The 27,099-nt window shown below is 34.5% G+C and overlaps 1 protein-coding gene across 1 annotated transcript in view; it reads left to right on the top strand.

Annotated features, from left to right (window-relative positions):
• Positions 1-27,099, top strand: part of FSIP2 (fibrous sheath interacting protein 2) — a gene marked incomplete at its 5' end in the record, with an annotated part of 128,443 nt that overhangs the window by 15,292 nt on the left and 86,052 nt on the right. Inside the window, 6 exons of the mRNA XM_079710693.1 lie at positions 5,040-5,166; positions 7,572-7,661; positions 15,043-15,155; positions 16,200-16,260; positions 17,237-17,343; positions 19,560-19,651. Coding sequence (XP_079566819.1) covers positions 5,040-5,166; positions 7,572-7,661; positions 15,043-15,155; positions 16,200-16,260; positions 17,237-17,343; positions 19,560-19,651 — 590 coding nt within the window. The remainder of the gene's footprint in view (positions 1-5,039; positions 5,167-7,571; positions 7,662-15,042; positions 15,156-16,199; positions 16,261-17,236; positions 17,344-19,559; positions 19,652-27,099) is intronic.

The following is a 27,099-nucleotide window of genomic DNA, read 5'->3' as shown; positions in this document are numbered from 1 at the left end:
TCCTTATTGATTTTCTGTCTGAATGATCTATCTATTGATGTAAGTGGAGTGTTATTGTCCCCTACTATTATTTTGTTACTATCAATTTCTCCCTTTATATTTGTTAGCATTTACTTTGTGTATTTAGGTGCTCCTATGTTGGATACATAGATATTTACAATTGTTATATCTTCCTGGATCTCTCCTTTTATCATTACGTAATATCCTTCCTTGTTTCTTGTCACAGTCTTTGTTTTAATGTCTATTTTGTCTGATAAAAGTACTGCTACCCCAGATTTTGTATGGAGCACTTTTTTCATCCCCTTAACTTTCGGTTTGTGTGTCTTTAGATCTGAAGTGAGTCACTTGTAAGCAGCATATATATGGGTCTTGTTTTTGTATTCATTCAGCCACTCTGTCATTTGATTGGAACATTTAGTCCATTTACATTTAAAGCAGTTACTGATATGTATGTACTTAATGCCATTTTGTTCATTGATTTGTGGTTGTTTTGTAGTTCTTTTACATTCCTTTAATCTTTTGCACTCTTCCATTGTGACTTGATGGGTATCTTTAATATTATGCTTGAATTTGTTTCTCTTTTTTGTGTGTTTTATTATACATTTTTGGTTTGTGGTTACTGGGAGGTTCATGTGTAAAAACCCATATATATATATATATATGATTATTCTAGTTGATTATCTCTTAGATTCAAATGCATTCTAGCAACCCTACATTTTTACTCTCCCCTCCACTTTTAATGTTTTGATATATTATATTTTACATCTTTCTGTTTTATGTATCCCTTAACTACTTATAGTGGATATAGATGATTTTTACTACTTTTGTCTTTTAACTTTCCTACTAACTTTATAAGTGGTTGATCCACTGCCTTTATTGTATGCTTGCCTTTACCAATGAGATTTTTCCTTTTGTGTTTTTCATATTTCTAGTTGTGCTATTTTCTGCTTAGAGAAGTCCCTTTCACATTTCTTGTAAAGCCAGTTTAGTAGTGCTGAACTCTTAGCTTTTGCTTATCTACAAAACTTATGAGCTGTCCTTCAAATGTGAATGATAGCCTTGCCAGGTATTCTTGGTTATAGTTTTCCCTTTCACACTTTGAATATATTGTGCCACTCTTTTCTAGTCTGCAAAATTTCTGCTGAAAAGTTAGCTCAGAGTCTTATGTGAGTCACCTTGTACATAACTAGTTGCTTTTCTCCTGCTGCTTTTACGATTCTTTCTTTAATTTTTGCCAATTTAATTATAATGTGTCTTGATGTGGACCTCTTTGGGTTGATCTTGATTGGATTTCTTTGTGCTTCCTGGACCTGAATGTCTATTTTCTCTCCCAGGTTAGACAGTTTTCATCTACTTCTTCAAATAAGTTCTCAGTCCCTTTCCCTCTCTCTTCTCCTTCTGGGACCCCTATAATGCAAATGATAGTGTGGTTGATGTCCAGAGATGGCTTAAACTCTCCTTATTTTGTTTAACTCCTTTTTTTCTTTTTTCTGTCCAGCTTGGGTCATTCCAACTACTCTGTCTTCTGGTTCACCAATCTGTTCCTCTCTATCAGCTAATCTGTTGATTCCTTCTAGTGTATTTTTTATTTTAGTTATTGTATTATTCAGTTCTGTTTGATTCTTCTTTATGTTTTCTAACTCTTGTTGAACTTCTCACTGGTTCATCCATCTTCTTCTGTGTTCCTTGAGCGTGTTTATGACCATTACCTTGAACTCAATTTTATCAGGTAGATTGTTTATCACCACTTTATTTAGTTCTTTTTCTGAAGTTTTGTTTTTGTTTGGAACATATTGCCTTCTCTCCTCATTTTGCCTAATTCTTTGTGTTTATTTCTGTGTATTAGGTAGATTAGTTACATTTCCCAATCTTGAAGAATTGTCCTTATGTAGGTACCATCCTGTGACGCCCAGCAGCACACTCCCCACTGGTCATGAGAGCTCTGTGCTCTAGGGGTGTCCTCTATAGGGGCTGCATGGGCTCTTCTCTTGCTTCTGCAGTTGCAGAGCTGACTACTTTGGTGCACTGGTAGGCAGGGCTGGCCCCTGGTCTGGTTGGCTGCCAGGCTGTGCCTCATGTGATGGCTGCCTACCCACTGGTGGACATAGCTGGGTCCTGGTGCAGCTGGTTACAAGGCCCAGGGGGCCCCATGTCTCGTGCCAGCCAACTGGTGGGCAAAGCATGTCCTGGTGAGGCTGGCTGTGGGGCCTGTGGTGGCTGGGTTAAGAACTAGTCACCTTTTGGGAGATGGTGGGTCACAGTGAGGCTCATGGTACGGCCCAGGTGGATCCCAGGACTGGTGCCAGCTCCCTGGTGAGAAGATCATCCCCCAGTGCTAATAAGCTAGAGGGAGGATTCCAAAATGGCACTTGCCAGCACTGGTGTCTTCATAGTAGAACAAGCCTCCCAAAATGGCTACCACAAGCATCTCCATCCCCAGAGGGAATGCCAGCTGCCTCCTATCTCTCCAGGAGTCTCTCCAAGATGAACAAGTTGGTCTGACCCAGGCTTCTTTCAACTTACTGCCTCTGTGCTGGGACTTAGAACATGTGAGATTTACATGTGCCCTTTAAGAACAGAGTCACTATTTCCTATAGCCCTCTGGTTCTCCCATACACAAGCCCTGCTGACCTTCAAAGCCAGATGTTCTTGAGGTTCATCTTCTTAGTGCAGGACCCCATGGCTGGGGAGCCTGATGTTGAGCTTGGACCTCTTTCTCCTTGGGAAGAACCTCTGCAATTGTGATTATCCTCTTGTGGGTCACCTACCCCAAGGTGTGGCTCTTGACTATACCTCACCTCTTCCTCTCCTAGCCATCTCATTGTGGTTACTTCTCTATATCTTTAGTTGTGGAAAGTCTTTTCTGCCAGTCTTCATGTCATTTTCACAGTTGCTCTGCAGATAGTTTTAATTTCGGTGTGCCCATGGAAGGTGGTGAGCTCAGGGTCTTCCTACTCTGCCATCTTGGCCCCAGCCTCTCATTTTGTGATTTCTTTTTTCTCTCAGTGTTTCTTTTTAGATGGTTTCTTTTTCTGAACACCTATTAGTTAATCTCTTTCCCTGCAATATCTACTCTGCCATTAATGCATCCGTTGCATTACTCATCTCACACATTAAAAAAAAAATTGATTTGGGCCCTTTTTATATCTTCCGTGTCTCTTGTTTACCTTGTAAATATATGGAATGTAGTTATGTTACCTGTTTTTTTTAAATTCAAGTATAGTTAATTTACAAGTCGTGTTAGCTTCAAGTGTGCAACAGTGATTCAGTTGTACATGTATAGGTATATATAGATAGATGATTTTTCTGATTCTTTTCCATTATAGGTTATTACAAGATACTGCATATAGTTCCCTGTGCTATAGAGCAGGTCCTTGTTGTTTACCTATTTTATATATAGTAGTGTGTATATGTTAATCACAGACTCCTAATTTATCTCTCCACCCACTCTCTGCTATCCCCTTTGGTAACCGTAAGTTTGTTTTCTATGTCTGTTGAGTCTGTTGCTGCTTTGTAAATAAGTTCATTTGTATCATTTTTTTTTAGATTCCACATATAAGTGATATATGATATTTGTCTTTCTCTGACTTCACTTATGTGATGATCTCTAGGTCCATCCATGTTGCTGAAAATGGCATTATGTAATTATTTTTTATGTCTGAGTAATATTCCATTGTATGTATGTGTGTGTGTGTGTGTGTGTGTGTGTGTATATATATATATATATATATATATGCCACATCTTTATCCATTCCTATGTTGATGGACATTTAGGTTGCTTCCATGTCCTGACTGTTGTAAATAGTGCTGCAGTGAACATTGGGGTGCATGTATCTTTTCAAATTAGAGTTTTCTCCAGATACCTGCGCAGAAGTAGGTTTGTAGCATCACATGATAACTCTATTTTTAGTTTATCTATTTTAATGTTATCTTTAATTCTAACAGCCATATCATTTCTGGATCATTTTTGATTGATTACTCACTTTATGGGTCATATTTCTGTGCTTCTTTATATGCTTGGTATTCTTTGATTAGATGCCAGATATCGTGAATTTTATATTGTGTGTGCTGAATATTTTCAGCTTTTTATAAATATTCCTTAGCTTTTTTTCTTGAATGTAGATAGGTAGTTTATTTGGAAATGGTTTGATTTTTATAGGTCTTGCTTTTTAATAGTTGTTAGATGGGGCCAGAGCCATGTTTAATCTGGGACTAGTTATTCCCCACTACTGAGGCAACATTTTAGTACTCTACCCAGTGCCCTATGACTTACAAAATTTTTCTGAGGTGGCTGGTGAGAATAGGCATCATAGGGAGGTGCCAGGTACTGTTTTCAAGAATCTTTTGGGATGATCCTGTCTTTGGTCTTGGATTGTTTCCTCACATACACATAGTGATCCATTCCATTGCCGACTACTTTAGGAAATTCTCAGAGGATTTCTGGGTGTTTTTCTCTGTGCAGCTATCTCTTTTCTGGCACATCCAGTGTCAATATTAGTCCAGAGATTTACAGAGAGAAGTCAAATTTCATGTATGATGTTATGTTTACCTAATATATATAATTATATATTATTATAATATATTATTATATTATATTATATATTATTATATTTTTATATTATATTATATATATTATCTGTATAATTATATATTGTATATTATATATATAATATATTATTATTATTATATATAATTATATATTATATATAATATATAATATAATAGGCCTGAGTGACTCTTGGTTAAGGAATCCTCCAACTGAAGATGATTTGAAATTGCCTAAACTCACCAGGAGAGCAATGCATTGAGATGCTATGTGTGTGCACAGTGAGATAAATTGCATCTAAGGGTTAAATATATTCTTCATGTTTGACCATGTGTGGAAATTTACCCCTTACTACCCTCCCAAATTTGTACTCAGAATAACCTCACAAGTCACAAGGCTTGCTCATTTCCAACATACTATCACATTTCAAATATTTATTTGTATTTCTAAACAGCAAGTTGATGTTAACCAATATACTTCTTTAATATTTTAGAAACAAACCCTTCTAGAGAAAAAAATGGCTTATCATTTACAAAAACTGCAAGAAAGTGGCATTAAAAGAGAAGATATGAGGAAAAATACAATTGATTACAGAGAACAAGATGGACCACATTATGAATGTGAGAATATTAAGGGCTGATGTAGCTATGTAGAAAGTGCTTGTCTGTGTATTTATGTAAAAGATCCTTTTACAAAACTCTGTTCGCTCACGTTTGCTACCTGCTTTGTGCCAGGGAAGGGTTCTAGGCATTTCCCTATCAATAGTTCAAGTTGAAAAGTAGACATACATGTAAAAATTAAAATAACCTTATCAAGTGGTTCAGCAGACAGGCTTGCCTATATTGCAGTTCTAACCAAGTTCCCTATACTTAATATATTTTTTGCTACTGAAACCTTAAAAATTTGTAAGATAATTGCTATCACATACCAACATGGTGTTCTGCTATTTTGCCAGCCATAAAGAATAGACAGTACCAGAAAAGAACACAGGGGAAGAAGGAAAGGAGGAGGTAGAGAAAGATAGAAAGGAACAAAGAAAGGAAAAAAGGGAAGAAAGGAAAGTTAAAAGGGAAGAAAGGAAAGTTTAAAGGAAGAACATCAAGTCATTACTTTGTTATGCCCAATATCTACCAGCTTCCTTTTATTTTTAACATTTTAAGACTATAGTAGGATTTATTAAATTAAGTAATGATATTAAAATTTCATGGCCAGAATACAAAAATGTAGACTTGTTTTAATTATCTGTGACTAAATGTATCAGGGAAGAAGATAATAATCTTCCATGAGTTATCATCATAGCATCCCGTCAATCCTATCTCTGTCCCATCAATCCTGTTTCTATGTGAGAGCCTCCATTTGTCACTTAAGTATATTACTAACTAGTCTCCATTGGCTCTTATTTTTACCTACCTCAGATCCATTTTTTACACTGCTACATAATTACACGTAAAACTCTGTTCTGCTAGTTTTTTCTCCTGGCCTCAAAACAGAGATCCCTATTACCTCTTAAATAAAGCTCAGACTTCTTAGACAACGATTCATCACCATCTAGAGTCAAACCCAATCCTAACTTTATTTCACATTACCTCCTTGAAGAAGGCAGATATGATCTAGGGGTGATATGCTTAGGCTCTAGAGCCAAACTGCTGAAGTCGAAGTCCTGCTTTACCATTGTCTAGCCATGTAAATAGCTTGAACAAATTATTTAACCTCTTTGAATCACAATTTCATCATCTGAGAAGAAAATACTCCTAAATCCCATAAAGATCCCAAGAGTTCTAGCCCATAGTAAGCATTCAATTAATTTCATTGTCTAATCAAACGAGACTGCTGACCGTTCCTAAAACACAAGTGAACTTTTATACTTATGTGTCTCTCTTTATCCAAGTTTCTAGCCTGGAATGACATGCTGACTCTTTATCTCTTTAACTTCTACAATTCTTTAAGCTCCACTGTAAGTGGCACTACAAAAAGTCTTTCTTGATAACTGTAATTGGAAGATACCTGTCCTTCGAATCACTTATAGTACTTTGTATTATTCTTAATACATGTATTCCATACTTCCCACTGTCTTAATTACCTATTATATTGTAACTTCCACCTTTCTGTTTCACAGAGCACCTAGTATTGTATGTATATATGTATATCTTTGTGTGTGTTTTTATACATGCATGTTCACTGAATGGACTAATTCAGTCTATTCAGCTCATTGAGATAATGATAGCAATTTCATCCTTCAAAAAAGAAATCACTTTAGAAACTATATACATCCCTGCATCAACAACCGTTAACTTTCTCATTTAATAGGAAAAGAGTTTCAAGAAGACATTTTTAAACACTTGTTGCCTCAAATCCCTTTTTTTGAAGAAGTGGGATATAAATTAATTTATTTTATCAAGGTAACAAATGAAATTGAATTATTCCTCTGTAGTAATGTTGTCATCTTCCACCAAGTAGACAGCTTCCAGAGGGACAGAGAGAATAAGAGAGGACAGGAATATTGGGTGAACCTGCTCCAATGAGAAGACAGATCACTCTCACATTTGACAGCCTTAATGAAAACACATTGAGCGCCATGCTGTGAGGATCCTTTGCCCTCCTAAATGGTTAGAAACAGGAACTATAATTTCCTTTATCACAAAGGAAGAATATGTATATGGTTGATTATGCTAGGCTGTGAGGTACATTCAAGAGTTGCAATTGTCACTGTGGGCTGGTGGGTCTCCAGCCAGTAGCTATATTGGTATCCACCTCTACAAAGACGAAATGGCGTGTTACAGTTGAGCCAGGTATAGCTTTTCTCTCTGTCAGAGGAAAATTCTGTCCTATCTTTTAACTTGAAGGGATAATATTTGAAGAGTAATCGTTTTTTCGCATTCCTCCATCTTCTCCAATACCTCCCCACAATCCTAAATAGAAATTAGCATATAGGCTCACTTCCTATTGGGCATGAAAAGAGAGCCTGTCTTGGGTAATTCTGTCATCATCATTATTAAAAATAAATGTTTTGTTGCATTTCTTTAAGCTTATTCTCCAAAGAAGAAAAAGAAGAGTAAGGATGACATAAAGATAGTTTATCCTGTTGGTGACCAGGAAGCAAATAAAGGAGCATATGGTAATTTAATATTGTGATAAGAAATATCTTCTTTATTTCTTTATTTATATCATTCTGTGTTACTTCATGTTGTCCATTAGCGCTCATTGGATTAGACCAGGAACCCAAACAACAGCATAAATATCCTCCAAATAATATACTATCAAAAGTATAAGACTGTTAGAAATTGAGCAATATGAATTCTTCTCCCATATTAAATTTCCAGGGAAAAATTAAAGTATAAAAATTAAATCCCTTTGTCTTTATCTGTTAAATTCTAAAGAAAAAGTTTAAAATCTTTTCTTCCCTGAATGTGTAATTTGATTAGTCCCATAAAGTCTCTGGGATAAGACAGGGTTGCCTTAGCTGAGGCTGTCTTCCACTCAGGACTACTGAGGTTTACTTAATTCAGCTCTAAGCTTTAAAGACCAAAGATTTTTGAAGTCCAAAGATTTTTTGGTCCCATTTTTAAAGTCCAAAGATTTTTTTTATAAAATATCAGAGTTACTTACAACACAATTATGACAACACCAGCCACATATCTACTAAATGTAGACAATAAAGCTAAATTCTCAGTCTCTAAAGCAGTTGTCTCATGCAGAATGATCTTCTAAAAGTCTAGTGTTGAATGCAGGCCAGACTGGTCTTACTGATGTCAAAAAAATCTCTGTTATTGGAGGAGAGGATGATAGATGGAAAATATAATTTTCAGCCTCACTAAGGTACCAGTCTATCTGTGACAGTTGTCCAGGTATCAAAACTATAAATTTAATTAAGCATAGTTGGGAGACAAAGATGAATTCTAAAACTATATTAATACATATCTGGGGGGGAGAGGACCTATTTCTACCCTCTAAGAGATTAGCAAGTGAATCATTCTTGTTTTGTGTGAATTTTAGAAATGTACAGTAGTGATATCACAATTCATTATATATTAAAAGTGCCCCTCTTTCCCATTCATCATAAACCTCCTTAGTTTCCATCTCATCACTGAACTGAGTATGAACTCCATACAGTGTCACAACCTTTACATTCTTATGGGCAGTTTGCCCCCACGTTTCATAATTGGCAACTATGCAAACAGAGTTCAGAGGCCAGAATTCTCTGTAGTTCCTGCTTCTGATCTTGTCTCTGTATTTTTTCATTCTCATAAAAAGATCCTGAGGTAATTTATTTTGGTATTTAAATTACCCTAAAGCAAAATGGAATTTTCTATATAATTGCATGAATTTTAACACACGTATGAATTTGTATGACCTCTACCACAATCACGTGAGAACATTTACAACATTCCAAAAATGTCCTTTTGCAGTCACACCATCTTCCCTCCCACTAATAAGCCCAGGAAACCACTGATATGTTCTCCATCACTATAGTTCTTTTTCCTTTGGAAAATGCCTTGTAAATGGAATCATATGGTATTTGACCTTTTGATAATTGCTCCTTTCAGCATGCCTTTGAAATTCTTTCAAATCATTTCATTTGTCAATAGTTGACTCCTTTTTATTGCTGAGTAGTAGTCCATTGTGTGTATGTACCAGGCTTAGTTATGCATACATCAGTTGAAGGAAATTTGGTTGTTTCCAGATTTTGGTGATTATGAATAGAAAGATCAGAAGTATACATTAAGCTTTTTGTGTGAACAAGGAATTGTTGTATATGTTTAAGTTTATAGAGAATTGCCCAACTGTTTTCCAGAGTGGCTATAGCATTTTGCATTCCCTGTTTGCTATGCATCCTTGTAACTGTTGGGATTATCAGTAGTTTTTATTTTAGCCATTCTAATAGATGTAATGGTATCTCATTGTGGTTTTCATTTGTATTTGCCTGATGGCTAATGATGATGAATATCTTTTCATATGCTGTTTGCCTTTTGTAAATCCTGCCTGTTGAAGCTTTATGCTCTGTTCAGTTTTGGGAGTTATTTGTATATTCTGAGTATAAGTATTTTTCAGGTGTGTGACTTACAAATATTTTCTCTCAGTCTGTAACTTGCCTTTTAATTTTCTGTTTCTGTTTCTGATTGATCAGTGTGTCTCCCCCTTTGCCCATATTGCACTGTGTTTGATTACTGTAGCTTGTTATTAAAATGTAGTATAATTCCAGCAACTTTATTTTTCTTCAAAAATTTTATGGATATTTTAATTCATTCACCTGAGTATAAATTTTATACTCAGCTTTACTGCAAAAATTATGCCAGGATTTTTGAATAAAGTATATTAAATCAATCTATAGATCGATTTAAGGGGGAAAGAAATCTTTACAGGGTCCTTCTAATCAAGGACGTTTAGGTCGTCCTTGATTTCTTTCATAAGTGTTTTGTAGTTTTCAGTATAGAAATCTTGTATATGTTGTGTTATATGTATACATAAGTGCTTCATTTTTGGTACTGTAGTACATGGTATTTTTTAAGTTTGATTTCCAATTGTCCATGGCTATTGTTTTTACTATGCCTCTTTGTACAGATTTTTTAGTGGTTGTTCTAAGTAACAGTGTACTTACTTAGCTTATCACAGTCAACCCTAACTAGATATTCTACCTCTTTATGCAGAATGTGGAAACCTTACCACTATGTATATATCCTTACTCCTCTCCCCTTTGTTATAATTATCTTATGTATTACATGTACCTATACCAAACAGCCACTCAGAGTAATCATCATTTAAGTGACTAAACAGGTGAAGAACGTCCTATCATATTTACTCAAATAATTAACATTTTGGTCGCCTGTTAATTCCTGATGTTTCTGGTCCCACATTTCTTTCTGGTATCATTTTCCTTCAGTCTGTAGAACTTCCCTTAGCATCTCTTTTAGAACAAATTATCTGGCACTGAATTATCTTAGTTTTCCTTCACCTGAGAGTATTTTTATTTTATCTTCATTCCTGAATTATCCTATTTACCCTTGATATCGAATTATAAGTTGTCAGCCTTTTTTTTTCCCAAAATACACTTCAAAACATGGTTCTGATGGACATAGATAACATTATTAAGGTATTTTAATATAATTGATATGATATTGTATACAGTGTTTTGTGACTTGCTTTTTATACTCAGCATTATATTTCAAAAGTTTTACCTATGTATTGTCTGAAATTTTACTTCCTTTCAGTACTAATCCTATCCCAGTGTGTGAATATCCCATTGTGTAAATATACCACAATTTAATATGTTTTTCTTTTGATGGGAATATCTGTTATTTGAACAATATTTCACCAAACATTCTATACATATATATCTCCTGGTATGCATGGACAGGTGATTCTCTAGGGGTTATATGCCTCAATATGAGATTTCTGGGTCATGTTCTCTCTTCTGAGAAATTATTTTTTCAAATCTCTTGTCCATTTTCCTATTGGGTTATTTTTCTTTCTTTTACAGATTTGAAAGATTTTTTTGGTCACACACTCTATTATATACATACATATGGTATAGCAATATCTTCCAATTTGTAATTTCTTTCTATTCTTTTTTTATCTTTTGATGTACAGAAGTTCTTAGTTCAGTATAATGAAATTTTACATTTTTCCTTATAGTTTGTATATTTTGTTACTTTTTATTTGAGGTTCATTTCTATGAGTTCTCTTTGATATGGCAAAGACATTAATCTTTTGTCTTATTTGTGGCACATATTTCCATAATTTTGTTAATGACATTTTTTAGCCTTATTAAACATTTCAAACATAAGCAAAAGCCAACAGAATCCTTATGTGCCTATCTTTCAACTTCAGCAACTCATGGACAGTTTTGTCTGTGCCCTCAACTTCTCCCTGCTGCCATATTGTTTTAAAGCACATCCCACACATATTATTTAATCCATCAACATATCAATATGTACCTAAAAGATAAGGATTATTTTTTTAATGTGTAAGCACAATACCATGATCACATTGCACAAATAATAATTCCTTAATGTAATCAAATATGTAATCACAATTCAGCTTTCCAGTAATCTCATAAATGTCACAAAAGTATTTTGACGTTACTTTGAATCTACATTGACACATACTGCGATAATTTGTATGTCTTTTGAGTCTTTTAATCTATAGGGTCTCCTTCCATATATTCCTCTCCTTCCCTCCCTCCCTCCTCCTCTTTAAAATTAGTTTATTTGTTGAAGAAATTGAGTTGCTTGTCTTGGTGACTCCTCGGTGACTGAATTTTTGCTGATTGCATCTATATGGTATATGTTATTTCTTCTGTATTTCCTGTAAAGTATTAGTTAAATCTATGCACTTTCAGGTTCAGTTTCTTTAGCAAGACTGATGCATACATGATGGTGTATCTTTCCATCAGGAGACACATAATATTGCATTGTCTTTCTCTTTGTGATATTAGCAGCCATTTATGTTCAAGGCCTTGATCCACAAATTAATTATGGGTTACAAAATAGGGATAGTTTTCCTTCTTCGTACACTAGCTAGAAAATTTCTAATAAGAAGAAACTTTCCCCCAACTACTGTTTGGTTACATTGTGATACAGGATACTTGAGAAAAGCAGACTGATGCTTAATATGTTACCATCATTTATTAGTTTTCAAAATAATGAATTGTTTCAGTAGCATCTTCTAACAGTGAGCAATTAGTTTTGTTTCATTATGAATTCACAGATTTATATAAATCTTATGTGCTTAAAAATTGCTATTACTGTGCTCACTAATGTTGAAATTGTGACAGCTCTGGCCAGTGAGAGCCCCTTCAAGATAACTCTCGAGTCCTTTTTGACACAACCCTAGTGATTTTTCTTAGCTTCCTTGCTATCTGAGAAGACTGGACTATGCAAGCTTATCTTGTACACATTCAGTTGTTTCAACACCAATGAGTTTCATTGGTATCTTTGAGAAGATGAAGTAATCATATATAGTTGGACCTATTTCTGGACATGCTCTTTTCTTTTATTGGTCTCTTTGTCCTTATGTGAGTATATTCAATAGCATTCTCTTAATTACTGTAGCTTTATATATAAAGTCTTGAAATTTGGCAGTTTGAGTTCTCCAACATTTGTTGTTCTTCTAAGTTGACTTGGTTGTTCTAGGGCCTTTGCATTTCCATAGAAATTTTATTTTTTTTTATTGAAGTATAGTAGATTTACAATATTCCAGTAATTTCAGGTGTACAGCATAATGATTCAGGGTTTTTTTGGCAGATTATATTCCATTATAGGTTATTACAAGATATTGAGTATAATTCCCTGTGCTATACAGTAAGTCCTTGTTGCTTATCTATTTTATGAATATAGTTTGTATCCATTAATCCCATACTAATTTGTCCCTTCCTTATTCCTTCTCCCCTTTGGTAATCATCAAGTTTGTTTTCTAAGTCTGTGAGTCCATTTCTGTTTTGTATAGATTCATTTGTATTATTTTTTAGATTCCACATATAAGTGATATCATATAGTATTTGTCTTTCTGTGTCTGACTTAACGCACTAAGCATAATATTCTCTAGGTCCATCCATGTTACTGCAAACAGCAATATTTCATTATTTTTTATGGTTGCATAATATTCTGTGTGTGTGTGTATACACATACATGATACACCACATCTTCTTAAGCCAATCATTTGTTGATGGGCACTTGGGTTATATCCATGTCTTGACTATTGTAAATAGCAGTGCTGTGAACATTGGCAGGTATGTATCTCTTCAGCTCTCCAATTTCTACAACATAGTCAGCTGGGATTTTATTTGGGTTCACCTTTCATTTCTTCTTCTTGCTGGCCGGGACCTCCAGAACAGTGCTGAACAAAATGGTGATTGTGTACATCCTGATCTTGTTCTAAAATATAAGGCTAAGTGATCAATATAAATTAGAATATAGTTCTGGAGATTTGAAGATAGCTTTTGTCAAAGGAAGGACATACCCTCATACTCCTCATTCACTAAGAAGTTTCATCCTGAATGGGTGTTGAATTTTATCAAGTTTTTCCTTTCATCTTTGAGATAATCGTCTACGTTTCCTCCTCTTTTCTCTTACTGTGTTAAGTTACTTTGGCTTATTTTTGAATGATAAACTAACCCTGCATTCTTGGAATAAGCCTCGCTTATTCATTATGTATTATCTTTTATGGTATATTGTTAGATTCAATTTATTTATAGATTTTGCATCTTTATTCATAGGAGGATATTGACTGAGTTTTTCTTTTCTTGTAATACCTTGTAATGATTTTTATATATGAGTGATTCTGGTCTCAAAGTATGAGTTGGGAGAGGAGTGTACTCCTCTTCAATTTTCTGGATGAATTTGTGTAGAATTAGTGTAAATTCTTCCTTTGGTATTTTGTGTAATTCAGAAGTAAAGTCTTTTGAGCCTGGAGTTTTCTTTGTAGAAATGTTTTTAACTATATATTCCATTTCTTTAATAGATATGAGTTGCTTCATATTTTCTGTTTATTCATGAGTGAGATTTGACTGTTTTTGAGGAAAATCTGTCCCTTTCATATAAGTTTAATTTATTGCTATACATTTTCATAATCTGTTATTTTTAGTATTATCTATAGACAGTTATGCTGTTATTTCTAATTTCCCTGATGATGGAAATTTGTGTCTTCTCTTTTTCCTGATCAATCTGGCTTTATCAGTTTTATTGAACTTCTCAAGGAGTCAAATATTAGTTTTTCTCTCTTGTTTTTCTATTTCTTTTTCACTTTGATCTTTACTTATTTCCTTTCTTCTGCTTACTAAGTGTTGACAGGGATGTGGGAGAATTAAAACTCTGACGCACTGCTGAATGGTATGAAATGGTACAGCCACTTGGGAAAACAGTTTGGCATTTCGTAAAAGTTAGACATATACGTACCATATGACCCAGCCATTCTACTACTAGGTATTTACCCAATAGAAATGAAAAAGTATGCCCACACAAAAACTTGTGCAGGTAAGTTCATAAATATTTGTAAGTTGCCAAAACTGGAAACAACCCAAACAACAGGTAAATAGATAAAGAATGGTAGCATATCCATACAATGGAATACTTCTCAGAAATTTTACAAAAAGGAATGAATTATTAAAACATACAATACTGAGTGAAAGAAGACAGGCAAAAAATACTATATATCACATATTATATGATCCCATTCATATAAAATTCTAGAAAATTCAGATTAATCTTGTGTAAGAGGTACAGAGCAGTGTTGTCTGAGGATGGGAAGAAAGAGATAAATGGATTACAAAGGTGGATGAGAAAACTTTCAGGGGTATTAGAAATTTTATTTTGGTTGCAGTGATGGCTTCACAGTTATAGATGTATTTTTAAATTGAGGAAACCATTCAATTTAAATAATTAAGTTATAATTAAGTTATAATTAAACCACTATAATCAAACCAAACAATTATAATTAAACCATCAAATTATACTTCAGTGAGTTCTTTTAAAAAATACACTGTTTCTTTCATTTACTTTTAGGACCCTTTGTAAACACCATTCATCAGTCTCTAAGTAGTTCAAAGAATATTGCCAAAAAATCAGTACCTTCTGTTGGTCAGCCAGATGTACAAGATAATGATATTGAACAAAAGGTATGAAATTATGTCTCAAGCTTCTGTATGGTGATTATTAATTTATCTAGTTAACTTTTACTTCTGTGAACCATATCCCTCTCTAGCATGTTACGGATTGGTTAGGGATATTAGGATCTATTCATGAGAACTGATCCCTTTCCCTACATGTGTTGAGTTACCTTTGTGCTCAACTCACTCACTCTCATTAGCAGAAACTAATCCAAACAAACATTTAGCAATTGCAATATCTAATATTTATTTAGCATCTACTGTTGGCCAAAGCCCTGTGACTTTTTCCTGAAGGAAGGGAAAATGAATAAATTGGTCACATAGGATACAAAGAAGAATAAGACATAATCTTTCCCCTTGAGGACTCATTGTCTAATGGGGCAGACAGATACAAAAATGTCATTACAGTAAATTGAGAGTCTGGGATGATAAATTTTATTTTGATTCTAAGCAGTGTGTTTTTAAAGCATTAGATTGGATTAGAATAGGTTGGATTGTATTTCCCTGAAACAAACTGAATGACTAAACGTTTTAGAACCAACCACTAAATAGATTACCATGTCTTTAAACAAAATATGGAGTACTAGAAGAGGGTAAAGTTTGTACGTGGCTGCATATTAAACTCAATTTTGAACTAGTGAAATTTGAGATCCCTGTGGAAGGTGTCCTAGGATGTTGGTAATAAGTATTGTCCCTGAGACAATTTTCATGAGAGAGTTAGAAGATAAAAGGGAAGAAAATCTGTATTAATTTGGTTGATTGGTAGAAGGCAAAATCTCTTTCAGAAGTGAAGTTACTAATGAATGTTTTTATCTTTAATGTTGTACCATATAGAAGGATGGAGAGACAAATGAAAAATCAAGTATTTTTGATAATAGAGGTAAGAAAATAAAAAACATTCATAATTGTTCTGTTGTTTGTTAAGTATCTAATTATGGTTTCACCATATGGTTTCTCAAGTTACTTGTTATACCATGGATTATAAAAACCATGGTTATTTTGGAAAATAAAGCATGGTATAAAACTGTTTATGAATTTTGATGTTATAATTAGCCTATATGTTTGAAAGATTGCTTGATAAGTATGACTTTTGAAATTTGCGAAGTGTGGAAAAGTTAGAGTCTCTGCTGTGGCTGTTTATAGTGATAGGTAGAGTAAGGTACTGACATACTATGGTTCAGTAGGTTATAATACAGAGAAATATCCCCAGGAAGGTCCTCATACTGCACTGCCATCTATTCCCCACAGACAATACATCCTATTTCCCATCTCCCCTTGAGTGGAATATACAATAACTAAGTTTTTCTGCACCTTGTTATATTTTTGGAAGTCACTAAAAACACTCACATGCAAAATCTATATACACACATAGAAAATACTAGACACCTCCATCCAGTGGCCATTGACCACCTCAAATTCAATACAAAAATCAAAATTTTCAACTTCTTGATCCTTCTGTTTTTACCCAGGCACAAAACTTGACTTATCTTTGACTCTTCCTCTTTCTTGAATTTTGTATGCCAAAGTTGCCACTCTCTGTCTAATCTACCTCCTTCATTCCTCTTTCCCTCTCTTTTGCATTCCCACAACTGCTGCCTTTCTTTCCTCCATCCTTGACTGTTTCAGTAACCTTCCTCCAACCTCTTCTTCCTCTTTTTAATCCACCCTACCTTTTGGTGTAAAGCAATCTTCCTAAAACACAGTTTTGGTTATTCCCCTATTCAAGTTGTGAATGGTTTTCCGTCTCAGACTGAATGAAATGCAGACAGTTAAATCTGCCAGTGGTTTGTGGTTAGTGATAGGGATTAAGCTGGCATAATATTAAATAAATTAGGATCAGAGGTTAAGAATCTCAGACTTGCTCCTGAGGGCAGTGGTGAACCACTGGAAATTTGTAGGCACTAAACATCAAAAAAGGTCATGTTATTCTTAGAGATACTTCCTTAACTCAGGTAAATCCCTGATTGGTGTATTCCAGTGATTGTGGCAGCTCAGCAGGGAGAACATTGGATCAGTTCTATTCATTAACATTCACGCTTGTTCTAGCAATATTATCTTTTCATATGTAAAAGTATCTCATCTTTCTCCAGGAGAGATACATGTCTCAGCTCAAGATTCAATGATTTCAGCTCAGAATTCAGCTACAAGAAGTTTTCCCAGATCTTCACAGTCTTATGTGCGTCCTTCAAAGGATGAGGTATATATTTCTTTTGACCCAAATGCAAACAATAAATGAAGTACAATCATATGATCATCATTCGTATAAAAATTCACTCATGAAATGACAATACAGAACAACTTCAGTCCCTGAAATTAATCATACCATAATAAAATTTTAATAGCTCTAGGATAGTCTTCCCAAATATTAGCTACAGCACGTTGTTTACAGTACGTACGTGCAGCCTTCAGAGGAAGTATCAAATTAGGCTTCTCTGATTGGGCTTTGACTAGTACTGATGGATTGTTCAGAGACAGACATACCGTCTCTCCCCATTTCCTTTTGACCAGTGAACAGTTACTTGCTGTTGAAAAGTTACCAGCAAAAATTCAGGGTGCGGCTTTTGCATATAACATAGATATATAGACATTTTTCTCTGTGCATTGCCAGCTTGCTATTGTAGGAGTCAAAACCACATCTTCCATTCCATTAGTAACACAGTGTTAACTGTATCAACGGTGCTAAAAAGTTAACATGGTTTGAAAGAGATTTCAGTAAACTGGAAATTTATTAAATTCTTTCCAAATGAATTCTATTTGATTAGGGTAGAAAGTGGCATCTTCTGTGTCCTCTAATGCATAATGATTGACAGGCTACATTATACATAGCTCATAAATGTAGTATGTTTACTATAATACGCTTTTCTGTAGCACAGTTTTATTATAAACAAGTATTTTACATTTCGGTGTTCTACTATGTTAATATCCACAGTAAGCATGAAAAAGAAATTTCTTAACAACTCTGACATTTAAAGTCCTCATATTGCCCAACAGATGTCAAAGACTATGTCATATACTAAAAACCAAACCAAAACAACAACAAAAAAAATGAAAAACTTCCTTAAAAACAGTCTATAAATTTTATTATGGACCTTTTTTGAGTAATATGTGTATTCTTAAATTTGCCATCCGTATTTCTCTAAAATGAATATTAAATGCCCAAAAATATCTAATTTATTATAATAAATACTATGAGAATTTTATTATGATAAATCTCACATCCTGTTTCCAACATGTTGTACAAAGCCTACCACTGTCAGAAAATGTATTTCTGGTGGCCTGTGTTCAGCTCTCAGATCTGGGAATAAAAGAGTCTATTGCAGGAATTCCCTGGCAGTCCAGTGGTTAGGACTTGGCACTTTCACTGCTGGGGGCCTGAGTTCGATCCCTGGTTTAGGAGCTAAGATCCCACAAAGCACGTGGTGCAGCCAAAAGAAAAAAAGAAGTCTATTGCACTGGATTTTCTGCTCTGAGAGCCAAATCCTCATATATTCAGAGAATCTGCTCTCTGCCTTCCAGCTCTGCTTAGCCTTTTATTCTTTTTTTAGCCTTGTTAAAAAATACACCTATTCATTTGTCCCATTGAGTTAACTTCCTTACTAATCAGTGCACTCCAAAGATAATTTAACAATAAATAATATTGTACAGAAAAGTGTTAACATAACAGGCTTGGGACTGCTGTCTTTGTAGAGGCCTGCTTGCAAGATTGGCCTATGGCTAGTGTTTGGGAACTTGGCTTTTCTAACATTCCCTAACCGATATGAAAATTTCCATATTGAATGGGTGGGTGCATGTACGTAGATTCTGCAAACAATGTGATTTTCGCTGAACATCTTATTTCCTTTTGGGGGGCTAGAATTTCAGATATGCACTAGGCAGAGGATATCTTCATGACCAGCCTTCAATAAAAACCTTCAGTGCTGAGTTTCTAATGGATTTCTCAGGCTGCAACATTGCACACATGTTGCTGCATTTTTTATTGCTGGAGAAAAGAGCATGTTCAAATGTGTCTTTTTACAGGAGGGAGAGAACATAAGGAAGACTATGCCTGGATTTTTAGAGACTCCTCTTATGTCTTTCCCCCTTATTTATCCTATAGTGTATCCTTTTACCGTAATAAATATTAGATGTGAGTACAACTGTATTCTGAGTCCCATGAGTCTTAGAAAATTACCTTATGTGTGTATAGTCTTGTGGCCCTCCTATAATATAATATAACTGTGAACTTTTGAATTCTGTAAATAATAGATGTAATATAACCATCAAAAATGTGTGCATTTCTAAAAAAAAATGACATTTAAGAGTTCTCAGAATCTTAAATCTCTGTATTTAAAATATATAAATAATAGTTGATGTTCAGATCCTGGAAAAAAAAAATCCTTTGAGAATGTTTGTTTTGCTGTTTGGATTATGTAGAAGGAGATAAATCCTGATTGGAATGAAAGATCAAAGAGACCAAGCTACTTCTGTGAATCAGGTAAACGTCAGCAACAGCTATTGAGTAAGTTGTGCAGTCTATTAATTCATTCTTTCAACTAACATTTATTGAGCTCCTGATTCATGCCAGGTATGGTGTTAAAGACTGAACAAAGAAAACCCATGGTTCTTACCCAGGGCTGTTACAGTGTAGTAAGGAGATAATCATGCCAATAACCACAACCCAATATGATAAGTACAATAAAGAAAGTAGGTGTGTGTACAAATCAGAAGAAATATAGGGAAGACAGAGCCTAGGTCTGCCTGGGGTCCTCAGAGAAGCCTTTACAGAATAGGTCATACTTAAGACATGAAGGATGAGAAGGAATTTTCTATTTTAATTTTGGGAAAATTGATAATTTTTAATGTTAATTGTTCTCTTTCTTTGAGTATTGAATGCCTTTCTATTTGTTTAGAAGTTGTCTTGAATATTGTTTTATTATAAACATATATATATGACACATAAATATGTGATTCACGATAAATATTGGTTTTGTGCTTAAGTTTGTTCCTAAGTAATTTTATCACCTTTGCCACTTTCATAAATATGTTCCCACATTCATGTATAAATAGATTCCTAATGCTAGAGAAAAACTGTAAAGTTTTTCATCTTGTATCCAATTACCTTACCAAAATCTCCTGTTAATTTTCATACTTTTGCTAATATCTCTTGTTTTTGTTTTTGTTTTTAAAGAGCCTCTTTTTTTTTTTTTTTTTTTAAGATGTTGGGGGTAGGAGTTTAGTAATTTATTTATTTATTTTTGCTGTGTTAGGTCTTCGTTTCTGTGCAAGGGCTTTCTCTAGTTGTGGCAAGCGGGGGCCACTCTTCATCGCAGTGCGCGGGCCTCTCACTATCGCGGCCTCTCGTTGCGGAGCACAGGCTCCAGATGCGCAGGCTCAGTAGTTGTGGCTCACGGGCCTAGTTGCTCCGCGGCATGTGGAATCCTCCCAGACCAGGGCTCGAACCCGTGTCCCCTGCATTAGTAGGCAGATTCTCAACCACTGCACCACCAGGGAAGCCCTTGTTTTTTCTTAATAAACGATTACATGAGAGAATTTTTTAAATTCCCAAATGTTGGTACTCATTTTAATAATCTGTCTAAATATAGTTACTGGAACTTCCAATATTAAGTGGCATGGTAGTTAACAATATGACTGTTAAATTCTGGGTTTTACTTGAAATAGTTTTGGTGTTTTGCCATTTAGGATATTTGCTGTTGGTTTTGGTAAATAATACTTTATTATCTTTAAATAGTGTTTTCTCCTATCTTATGGCTGAAGATGAAATTATAAGTTTTATTTATGAAATAAAATTATTAATTTTTGAAAAATCTTTTCTAGTACCTATTGATATAATCATGATATGTACTTCTTTGATTTATAAGGATTATGTTGATAGATTCTATTATATACTATTTTCCCATTTCAGAAATAAATCACACTCATCATATTATACTTTTGTGTATTCTCTAAGCTGAAGTAAAACATATAATCCGAAAAGACTACAAAATAATATACAGCTCAGTGAATTCTCACAAAGCAAAACACCCATGAAACCACAATGTAGATCGAGAAATAGAACATTGGAAATACAGGAGAAGGCCTCATTATACTCACTCCCAATCAATATTCTCCTCCGCAGATACTGTCATTATCTTGATTTCTGATATTATAGTTTATATATCCATTTGTGTATATTTGTGCAGTTTCTTATTATCAAGCCAATACTCCACTGTCCTAATTACAAAAGCCTTGTAATAAATCTTGATATCCAGTAGAGCAGCTAGAGTATTGACTACTTGACTATTCTTAGCCCTTTGCCTTTCCATATAAGTTTTTAAAAGAGCTTGTTGAGTTCCCAAAAAAAAAAAAATCTTAATGAGATTTTTTATTGGAATGCCATTAATCTGGAGATCAGTTTCAGGAGAATTTCATCTTTAAAGTATTAGATCTTCCAGTCCAAGAACATGCGTAACTTTCCTTTAATTTCTCTCACTAATGTTTATACTTTTGTGTCTTAAATATTTTTCATTAGATTTATTCCTAGGAACTTGATTTTTTATGATATTTTAAAGAATATCTTTTTTTTTTTTTTTTTTTTTTTTTTTTTTTTTTTTTTTTGCAGTATGCGGGCCTCTCACTGTTGTGGCCTCTCCCATTGAGGAGCACAGGCTCCGGACGCGCAGGCTCAGCGGCCATGGCTCACGGGCCTAGCCGCTCCGCGGCATGTGGGATCTTCCCAAACCGGGGCACGAACCCGCATCCCCTGCATCGGCAGGCGGACTCTCAACCACTGCGCCACCAGGGAAGCCCTAAAGAATATCTTTTAAATTTGTATTTTATAATTATTGATGCTCTGGTGAAATAAAACTAAGTTTTCTATATTTGTCAGAAACCTGGGTAACCTCAGTTATCATTACTAATAATTTATCTACAGATTATTTTAGACTTTCTACATATATAATAATGTTTTCTACAAATGTCAGCTTTATCTCTTCCTTTCCAATCCTATAGCTATTTTTCTTGACTTCTTAAACTGTCTAGTATCATTAGTGTGTGTTGAATAAGACATTTTTTTTGTTCCCAATCTGAGAGAGAATACTTAACATTTTGTAATTAAGAAGAATGCCTGCTGATTATTTTTTATAGGTCTCAACATATTAAGGACATTGTCTTAAATCCTTACCCTGCTAAGATCTTTCATTATGAATGGATGTTGAGTTTTGTTCAATTGGATTTTGTTTTTGTTTCACAATTACTGAGATGATTATATGACTTTTCTCCTTTATTCTGTTAATGAATTACGTTCGTTTTTTAAAATGATGCTCCAGACTTTTCTTCAAATAATAATCATTTGATCGTTATGTATTATTCTTTTTCTATGCACCTTGATTCAATCTGCTTGTTTTGTTTTACAATTTTTCCTTATATAGTCATAACAACAATTGGCCTATAATTTTCTCTTCTCATAATATCTTTTTTAACATAAAGGTTGTACTATCTTTATAAGTGTTCCATCCTTTATTTTCTTCTGGAAGACCTAGGTAGAATATTGGGGTAATTTTTTCCTTAAACATTTTGTAGAATTTACTGGTGACGCTATCTGGGCTAGGAGTTACTTTGTTAGGTAGCTCTTAATTACAATGAAACATTTTAAAATATAGGATCATTTAGTTGTTAGTCTAGTAATTTACCTTTTTCTAGAAATTTATCAATTTGCCTAAGTTTCCAAATGTATTAGCATAAAATTATTCATATCTTGTGTACATATCTTAATACTAATATTTTAACTTTTTAATTAAAATTAAAAGCATTCAGAAAATACAAATTTGTGTTCAATAAATCATCAAAAAGCACACAAATCTATGTAACCCCTGATATGAACAATAATATCTGCACTGCAAAAACACTCATTCTTTTCCCTCCAAATCAAAACATCCTGCCTCCTTTTCATTCTCTTGATTTCTACCACAATAGATTAGTACTGCCTGTTTTTGAACTTTATATATAAATGAAAGCAAGGTATACTTTGTTTCTGGCTGCCTCTCTCAATATTATGTTTCTGAGTTTCATACTATTTTTGTGTGTCATTGTAATTCATTTTAATTGTTACATAGTATTCCACTTTATGAACATACAATTTATTCTACTGTTTATGGATATATGGATTTTCCAGATATGAACTGTTAGGAGTAATAATTTATGAACTTTCTAGCACATTTGTGTGTGAATGTGTTCTATGGATATATATCTAGGAATAAAACTGCTTAGCCATTGGATATGTATATACACTAGTAGATAATGCTCCAGAGTCTCCTGAAGGGGTCTCACCAATTTAAAGTTTTACCAGCAGTTAATGAGAATTCTTGTGATTTCATATCCAGCCATCTGAACACTTTGGTATTATAGTATTTAGCCATTCCGGTAGATTGTTATGTTATTGAGGTTTTAATTAACATTTCTCTTTTTAGTAATGAATTTTCATATCTTTATTGGCTACTTGGATATCTCATTTTCTGAAGGTTCTACTTAAGCCCCTTACTTGTTTTTCTATGAGATTGTGCCTCTGCTTCTTACTAGTTTGTTAGCAGGTTTTTTTTTTTTACTTTCTGCTTTATAACAAAGTGAATCAGTTATACATATACATCTGTTACCATATCCCTTCCCTCTTGTGTCTCCCTCCCTCCCTGCCTCCCTATCCCACCCCTCCAGTTGGTCACAAAGCACCAAGCTGATCTCCCTGTGCTATGTGGCTGCTTCCCACTAGCTATCTACCTTAAGTTTGGTAGTGTATATATTTCCATACATCTCTCTCGCTTTGTCACGGCTTACACTTCCCCTTCCCAATATCCTCAAGTCCATTCTCAAGTAGGTCTGTGTCTTTATTTCTGTTTTACCCCTAGGTTCTTCATGACATTTTTTTTTCTTAAATTCCATATATATGTGTTAGCATACGGTATTTGTCTTTCTCTTTCTGAATTACTTCACTCTGTATAACAGACTCTACGTCTATCCACCACAGTACAAATAGCTCAACTTTGTTTCTTTTTATGGCTGAAAATATTCCATTGTATATATGTGCCACATCTTCTTTATCCATTCATCCAATGATGGACACTTAGTTTGTTTCCATCTCTGGGCTATTGTAAATAGAGCTGCAATGAACATTTTGGTACATGTCTCTTTTTGAATTATGGTTTTCTCAGGGTATATGCCCAGTAGTAGGATTGCTGGGTCATATGGTAGTTCTATTTGTAGTTTTTTTAAGGAACCTCCACACTGTTCTCCATAGTGGCTGTACCAATTCACATTCCCATCAGCAGTGCAAGAGTGTTCCCTTTTCTCCACACCCTCTCCAGCATTTATTGTTTCTAGATTTTTTGATGATGGCCATTCTGACTGGTGTGAGATGATATCTCATTGTAGTTTTGATTTGCATTTCTCTAATGATTAATGATGTTGAGCATTCTTTCATGTGTTTGTTGGCAGTCTGTATATCTTCTTTGGAGAAATGTCTATTTAGGTCTTCTGCCCATTTTTGGATTGGGTTGTTTGCTTTTCTGTTATTGAGCTGCATGAGCTGCTTATACATTTTGGAGATTAATCCTTTGTCAGTTGCTTCATTTACAAATATTTTCTCCCATTCTGAGGGTTGTCTTTTGGTCTTGTTTATGGTTTCCTTTGCTGTGCAAAAGCTTTGAAGTTTCATTAGGTCCCATTTCTTTATTTTTGTTTTTAGTTCCATTTCTCTAGGAGGTGGGTCAAAAAGGATCTTGCTGGGATTTATGTCATAGAGTGTTCTGCCTATGTTTTCCTCTAAGAGTTTGATAGTTTCTGGCCTTACATTTAGTTCTTTAATCCATTTTGAGCTTATTTTTGAGTATGGTGTTAGGGAGTGATCTAATCTCATACCTTTACATGTACCTGTCCAGTTTTCCCAGCACCACCTATTGAAGCGGCTGTCCTTTCTCCACTGTACGTTCCTGCCTCCTTTATCAAAGATACAGTGACAATATGTGCGTGGGCTTATCTCTGGGCATTCTATTCTGTTCCATTGATCTATCTTTCTGTTTATGTGCCTGTTCCCTACTGTCTTGATTACTGTAGCTTTGTAGTATAGTTTGAAGTCAGGGAGCCTGATTCCTCCAGCTCCGTTTTTCATTCTCAAGATTGCTTTGGCTATTCGGGGTCTTTTGTGTTTCCATACAAATTGTGAAATTTTTTGTTCTAGTTCTGTGAAAAATGCCAGTGAGAGTATGATAGGGATTGCATTGAATCTATAGATTGCTTTGGGTAGAAGAGTCATTTTCACAATGTTGATTCTTACAATCCAAGAACATGGTATATCTCTCCATCTATTTGTATCATCTTTAATTTCTTTCATCAGTGTCTTACAATTTTCTGCATACAGGTCTTTTGTCTCCTTAGGTAGGTTTATTCCTAGATATTTTATTCTTTTTGTTGCAGTGGTAAATGGGAGTGTTTTCTTGATTTCACTTTCAGATTTTTCATCATTCGTGTATAGGAATGCCAGAGATTTCTGTGCATTAATTTTGTATCCTGCTACTTTACCAAATTCATTGATTAGCTCTAGTAGTTTTCTGGTAGCACGTTTAGGACTCTCTATGTAGTTTCATGTCATCTGCAAACACTGACAGCTTTATTTCTTCTTTTCCAATTTGGATTCCTTTTATTTCCTTTTCTTCTCTGATTGCTGTGGCTAAAACTTCCAAAACTATGTTGAATAAGAGTGGTGAGTGTGGGCAACCTTGTCTTGTTCCTGATCTTAGTGGAAACACTTTCTGTTTTTCACGATTGAGGACGATGTTGGCTGTGGGTTTGTCATATATGGCCTTTATTATGTTGAGGAAAGTTCCCTCTATGCCTACTTTCTGCAGGGTTTTTATCATAAATGGGTGTTGAATTTTGTCAAAAGCTTTCTCTGCATCTATTGAGATGATCATATGGTTTTTGTCTTTGACTTTGTTAATATGGTGTATCACGTTGATTGATTTGCGTATATTGAAGAATCCTTGCATTCCTGGAATAAACCCCACTTGATCATGGTGTATGATCCTTTTAATGTGGTGTTGGATTCTGTTTGCTAGTATTTTGTTGAGGATTTTTGCATCTATGTTCATCAGTGATATTGGCCTGTAGTTTCCTTTCTTTGTGACATCCTTGCCTGGTTTTGGTATCAAGGTGATGGTGGCCTTGTAGAATGAGTTTGGGAGTGTTCCTCCCTCTGCTATATTTTGGAAGAGTTTGAGAAGGATAGGTGTTAGCTCTTCTCTAAATGTTTGATAGAATTCGCCTGTGGAGCCAACTGGTCCTGGGCTTTTGTTTGTTGGAAGATTTTTAATCACAGTTTCAATTTCAATGCTTGTGATTAGTCTGTTCATATTTTCTTTTTCTTCCTGATTCAGTCTTGGCAGGTTGTGCATTTCTAAGAATTTGTCCATTTCTTCCAGGTTGTCCATTTTATTGGCATAGAGTTGCTTGTAGCAGTCTCATGATCTTTTCTTTTTCTGCAGTGTCAGTTGTTACTTCTCCTTTTTCATTTCTAATTCTATTGATTTGCATCTTCTCCCTTTTTTTCTTGATGAGTCTGGCTAATGGTTTATCAATTTTGTTTATCTTCTCAAAGAACCAGCTTTTAGTTTTATTGATCTTTGCTATCGTTTCCTTCATTTCTTTTTCATTTATTTCTGATCTGATTTTTATGATTTCTTTCCTTCTGCTAACTTTGGGGGTTTATTGTTCTTCTTTGTCTAATTGCTTTAGGTGCAAGGTCAGGTTGTTTACTCGAGATGTTTCCTGTTTCTTAAGGTGGGATTGTATTGCCATAAAATTCCCTCTTAGAAATGCTTTTGCTTCATCCCATAGGTTTTGGGTCGTCGTGTTTCCATTGTCATTTGTTTCTAGGTATTTTTTAATTTCCTCTTTGATTTCTTCAGTGATCACTTCGTTATTGAGTAGT

Source organism: Hyperoodon ampullatus (genome assembly GCF_949752795.1).
Source record: "Hyperoodon ampullatus genome assembly, chromosome: 8".
Taxonomy (NCBI): Eukaryota; Metazoa; Chordata; class Mammalia; order Artiodactyla; family Ziphiidae; genus Hyperoodon; species Hyperoodon ampullatus.
Note: the sequence above shows the minus strand (reverse complement) of the source record. Positions and strands in the feature narration are given on the sequence as shown.